Raw genomic sequence first — 6,477 nt, 5'->3', positions numbered from 1 at the left:
TAAAAAAAAAAAAAAAAATACAATAAATCAGCTTTCACCTGCTAGTTGTCCAAATCTTCCACAAAAATATTTATTAAATATGACTTTTCAGACTGGTTTAGAAACTGATAACATGTAATCATTACTTCCATCTGTAATAAAAATGAATTAAACACAGTTCCACAGGTAACAGTTTTAACACAGCAAAGACAGTAATTCATCAAAAGGAGGAAAAGTAAAAATTAGTAGAAGTATAGATATGCTCATTGTTCACCCACTCTCAATATGAACTGCACGTCAGAGGCATTCACAAACCTTTTTGCAAATTTCATAGGATAACAGTCTTTTGCTAAAAAAATCAGAAATCCCACTTCTTTTTCTTAAATGACTGTACTACACCAAAACCATCACACTATTATTATAGATGTACATACTACAACAGGTAAAACACAAGTAAATAATGCACAGAGAAAATGTAAAGGAATGATGTTACCAATGGAATAAAGAGCAGAACATTGAGCCACCTTTTATTTCAGTAAAATACAGTCAACAACTGAAAGGGTCTGAGTATTTGTTTCAGTTCTAAAGGTCCAGGATAACATGCAACAGAAAAATAAAACACTGGTACAAGACCTCAAGAAGGAAGGCACAGGAGAGGCAGCTCAATTACACGTGTCAAGATTGACTTGAAATAACTAAATAAGCAAACTAAGTTTTGAAGCACATCATGTACATGCTTCCAAATTCAATTAAGCCTGAAATTTAACCCAGAATTTATGCCCCTCTCACCAATGTAAATTCTAGGTACATACTATTTAACGTTCCTAATGTAAATGGATACTTTTTTTTTTTTCCTCCTCCATCTTCTAGAGCTTCAGTAAGGAAAATTAACTAATGAAAAACGCATGAATAATTATTTGTATTACAGGGAGATTCTATGTCCCACAGAATTTAATAGCACACAGAATTCCTTAGTGGGAGAATCTCCCAGTGTAGTTAAGATTTATGTTTAGGATGCCTATACTTAATACTGAATAGATGAAAAGGCCCAAATGCCAACTCAAACATCTAATTATAGACAGAAACTCATTCCGTGACAGCATATTCTTTTACTTGAACACAACAACACAAGAATAAATATCACAGAAGCAGTAAGGTAACAAAACCAAAAGGGCCATGCAGTTTGAAGACCAAAGTCTTCTCTTCTTTTAAGTTTTATCTTTACACTTAAATTCTAAGTTGCTGCATTGCAAAAGAAATATGCATTCACGAATTTAATTTATCTTGATTGCTTACATCCCCTGGCAAATCAAGCTCTGGAGTTTTCCACAAAGACTTCAGTTACCTTGTGTCCCCTATGAGTCTATTATATTGTAAGGCAGTCAGGAAATGAGCCTAGGGTCATGTAATCCATTATCCAGTAAACTGAATTACTTCATGATTGAACATTATCTAATAACAAATTAATTGGTTCCATTATAATCATAGTATAAGTGTATTTTTTTTTCCTAAGGAGCAAAAATGTACTGCAGTTACATAACTGAATTTCCTACTTAAGGTTTTGCAAAGGTTACGGTCATTTTGGTAGTTAAGCAAGTGAAAAGCCGAACCAAAATCTACAGAAATTATGGCATTGCAAATGTCATTTCTTAAGCAGGACTTACATCTTGGCATACTTCTCATCATTCTGCTTGGCTGGACAGGCTGTTTTCCATCCTTGACCTTAAAACAGGGCACATCTATCTGAAAGATGTACTTTGTCCCTTCTTGCTTGATAATGTTACAATCCAGCAGTTAAATATCATCTATCATCTTCTGCATAATTTAATCCATTTGGGCACGGCCAAATAATGATTTGAAAACAAGTAAGTATCATAATTGTAACTTGAACTGTGATAAATTAACTCCTAGAGAAGCTCTTTGGAAAAAAAAAAAAAAGTGTCCACACCATTAAGCAGCAGGGCTCTTGCACTAGTCACATCAAAAGTTTACTTCATTGGTAAGTTTGTGACAAACTGTTCAAGCTGCAGGTGCTGGCAGTCGTCTTACTATTTCCACAGCTATCTTTAGATATGCTTTAGCCTGTAAAAACAAAAACATGTATTCAGAACTTTTCAATATAAAACAATACGTTATGTCTTTTTACGCATATGCTTTTTCACGCACAAAGTGTGTTCTACTCAGCTAGTTTTGTGTTTAAAAAAATTATAGTTTTCTTCAACATAAAATACGTAATATACTATTATATATATATTATATATATAATATTAATATATATATTAATATTATATATTTTTATATTAATACATAAAATAAGTACAAGGATTATTTAAATATCAGAGTAAATGAAACTTCAGTATTATTTTTAGAATACAATTTGACTTAACAATCTGCCTTCTGCAGCAGACAATCAAATTTTCAGGAGGTGAGGCACTGAGAAGGAAGGACCAGTGGGACTAGAGCCCCCTACTAGTTATAAACATCCCTCACCTCTCAGAGAGATACACTGTACACAGGATTGAGACAGAATCAGAGAAAATAATGGCATTCCAATAAAAAAAATTAAGATAATCAATTCATTATGCACTTAAAAAAAAAAAGACATATTTCCAAGAGACTGGAACAGGTATCAAAAAAAAAAAAAAAGAAGCTCACTTTCACACCAAACTGAGACATGAAGTAAGATGCTCTAAGTCAGAGGGCAGAAACCAAAGCTGCAAGACTATGAGAAGTGACCCAAATTCAACCTCTGACAAAAATGGCACAGCTTAGACATAATCTAACATCAAATATTCATAAACCTGCTGCCAGAAGATGTATATAAAAAGACACTACTTAAGCTTTAACTACGTAAGCATAAACTACAAAAATTAAACACAGTTAATTCTTTATCAAACTCAACAAACTGATAGATGAAATCGAATATTTGTTCTAGAAAGGTCTCTGATCTTGAAATAAAGATTTTCATATGAAATAGTACTGTATGCATATACATATTTACCATGTATGCTCTTCAGAGATTACTTCCACTGTTAAAATGAACACCTTATCTGTAATTTGAATTTGTCATGCCTCAATTTCCAGCTGGTACATCATGTTTGCCTAGGAAAAGAAAAGATTCTCCTGCTATTCAGCCTGTTTCCACATTGTTAGACAGCAACCACGGCAATTCTTCACCTTCTCAAATAAGCTTGCATTATAAGCCCCTCATATTTGGCTCTATGATTTAGATCTGGGTCCTGATGGGCCTTTAATATAGCAAATCAGCTGACAAATACATAAGGTTAGAGCCTGAGGGGCAGGAAGAAAAGGTCTGCATCCTGCTCACACCATGAGCACCAGCTGCCTAAGCACAATAACAGCCACTTTTTACAGGCAACCCTGCATGCTTTCTCTTCCAAGCTTTGCTCCTCACCTGTCAGTTTTCTTTTCCGCCACTCTCAGACTCTGATACTCTTCATACTAAATCAAATAATTCTGGAGTTTGTAAGGAATGCATGCACCATCTACTTGCAGATAACAGAACACATCAAATGCATTATGACCACAGCAGAGCAACTGAAGGCCTTAATCTTGAATTGCTCTGGACACACGAGTTTCTCATGCAAGTGGCTATATCAAAGTCCAGTGAGCAATCTACATTTGTTACTCACGTGATTTAAGCCTGTGCTCAGCTTCATATCCTCTAGCTACACAAGGACAAAGCTAAGACTTATTTTAAATAAGAACTCTAAGAGATTCTGACATATGGCCAAAAAAGTACTACTTCCTATTCTGAAATTCAGTGTAAGGAGGTTTTTTTTTTTCATTCTTGTAACCAACTCTGAATATTAATATTGACTATTAAAGAGATTAAAATCATGGTTCTAATTAAATGATGATTACGGTTAGAATGCCTTCAGAAGACTGGTACCATTCATGTTTATTTTCTCCACAGGCTTACACTATAATGACCTACATAGTTAGGACTCACACAAACTATGTGTCAGAGGCTTCTTTAAAACCATTAAGCTGCGTATCTACACTTATAAAGCAGTGCTAAACCCAGGCAACACACAGATAACTGAAGATTCTTTATGAGGGAGTCTGAAGAATTGAATTTTGCTCAGCCTTTTGTATCATGGATAGGATGGCTCTTGTTTCAGAGTAGCTTTTACATCCCTTAGTAAATTGACAAAACATCTAAAAGTGAATTATACTGTCATAAGTAGTCAATTATTCATGGTTAAATGGCACCAATTTTAAAAAAATAGCTACTATGTCTTCATTTAATCTAGGAATATTATACATGCTTAAAAACAACCTATACCTCCTCGTGGCTATTTCATACCAATTCATTCCAGAGGGGAAAAAAAACAAAAAAAGCCCCATGATTATTCCCAAGAGAGTTATGCTGTTCGAACCTATAGGATCTCACAAAGATTTATATATAATAGATGTCTTAAGAAGCATGGAACAGATATTGCACAATGGAGACAATACTGCAGCTAAAACTGAAGTGGTGTAAGTATTTGGTCATTTTAACATCTGCTGTTCGATTCTGCTACATTCCCCAGACTTATCTTTCCTTCCATTTCTGCAATAAATCATTCAGGTCTACCTGGTCACCTGTGAAGTAACAGCTGTGGGTATTTGTAGGGTACTTCACTAGAAAATAAGAGTGGAAATTTCAGTCACTTACAAACAAAATAAAATATTGAAGAAGTACTTATGTTAGCTTAAATAAGAATGCACCTGAAATCTTACGATATTATTATTATGGACCACATTATGATAGAATAAATACCCAGGGACCAGTGATCACAACAGAATCTACTTGAAAAAATTAGAAGAAAATTTTCAAGTGCGACATGAGAGTAAACATTGGGCTGTAGTTTATGAAGAACAGAATAAAAAAGCTTTTATTCCAGAGTACAGAAAATACCAGCAAAAGGTTTGCCCTTGTTAAATGATAATTCACAACAGGTTAAAAAATTTTAAGTAGAAAATGAACAGTGAAAGCAAAAAATATCAGCCAGAGCAAAGGCTGACAGAGCTAAGAACAATAATAAGAAATTTAAAAGGCTGGTCAAGATAAAAAATAGATCCTTCCAATTCTGTAGACATCAGCACAGCTACAAAGGTTCAGATCAAATCTCAACCCAGCAGTCTTCCTCCAACAGTGGCTAATGACAGGAGCCTACAGAAGAATAACACTAGAATGAACATATGAAGGATACTTCCCCAGGATTCTCTGCAGCCCTCCACCCATTTGTGACTCAGGAATCTCCTGAGTGGTATGTCTATGCATAAGAAATTAAGAAAAGTCAATTTAGTATCTATCTTATGATGCTTTGCACTCCTGACTGTAGCACTACTGAGCATTAAGCTGACTTCTTCATAGAACTGCTATAATTTCAAGGTGTTTATCCCTCTAATTGAGAGCTCGTTACTGCTTATGTAAAACAATATTTTCTCCTGTATACATAAATTTGTGGCAAGAACTTAAGTTACAACTGTGTAATTCAAAGTGGTCCTATAGGTATAACTGCAGTGTGTTGGGTAGTGCAGCTGTGTCAACGAGCAACGTGCAGCTCTGTGTGGTCTTGCTCCTCCCCAGCTAGAAGTTTGCATAAACAGGGTAATGGATCAATTTGGATCATCAGATCAACTTGAAAAAAAAAGAAGGAAAATAGTAGATGTTTAGCATACAGTTCAAGTTAGTCAACAGCAACAGGTCATGCATATGCTGGAGCAGTCATGTAGATCAACAACTAAAGTCAAACTAAACTGGTTCAGGGAGGGTCATTTGCTCCAGATGAAGACACCATGGACAAGGACTTCCATAACCATCCAGGTAGCAACCAGGTAACATTCTTCGGAGATCAGATTCCTTAAACACTACCCTATTTTAAGATCTGAATAAACCAGATTTTCCTCTCTCCCAAACAATGTTCACAAGTATCTGGGCAATAACATCATATTTATGTACGCCAAATTGCACTTGCCATTTATCTGATCTGCCATGCAGTAACAGGAGTCTCTTGTCTCAACCCTTTGCAAACCAGCATGCTATTATTACCAACTCCTATTATCAGCATTGTTTTTTGGGTTGCTTTTTTATTTTTATTTTTTGTTTTGTTTTATAAGCTCCTCCCCTCCCCCAGTAGCTACTTGATGCGCTGACTAGAAAAGCCTCTCACACATTTTGCTACAAGGACTCCACCAGTAATCCATCTTTGACTAAATCAACAGTTTCAAGCCTTTGAACAAGTCACTCAACTATAAGTGAGGACCTGTCTACTAGCAGTAGCATACATCAATGTACAGAAAAGGTCTAGAGGGAATCACATTAATCATCAGTACACCTCTTGTTAAATAAACACAACTCTGTATATATTGAGCCTTTCATCCTACTCACAATCTATTTAATGCAGCATCTGTACACAAATAATAGAGCCTGGTTCCACTATTTACTCTATCACTACTAAGCAAAAGAAGATAGATTGCAGCAAAAAA

The 6,477-nt window shown here is 35.2% G+C and overlaps 1 protein-coding gene across 1 annotated transcript in view; it reads right to left on the bottom strand.

Moving 5' to 3' along the window:
• Positions 1 to 480: 480 nt before the first annotated feature.
• The window catches only part of NUBPL (nucleotide binding protein like), a gene marked incomplete at its 5' end in the record, with an annotated part of 81,692 nt that continues 75,695 nt past the window's right edge, over positions 481 to 6,477 (bottom strand). Inside the window, one exon of the mRNA XM_010711664.3 lies at positions 481 to 2,061. Within this exon, the coding sequence (XP_010709966.1) occupies positions 1,999 to 2,061 (63 nt within the window). The remainder of the gene's footprint in view (positions 2,062 to 6,477) is intronic.

The sequence above is a fragment of the Meleagris gallopavo genome, chromosome 5, assembly GCF_000146605.3.
Source record: "Meleagris gallopavo isolate NT-WF06-2002-E0010 breed Aviagen turkey brand Nicholas breeding stock chromosome 5, Turkey_5.1, whole genome shotgun sequence".
Taxonomy (NCBI): Eukaryota; Metazoa; Chordata; class Aves; order Galliformes; family Phasianidae; genus Meleagris; species Meleagris gallopavo.
This window is presented reverse-complemented; position numbering and strand designations above follow the sequence as displayed.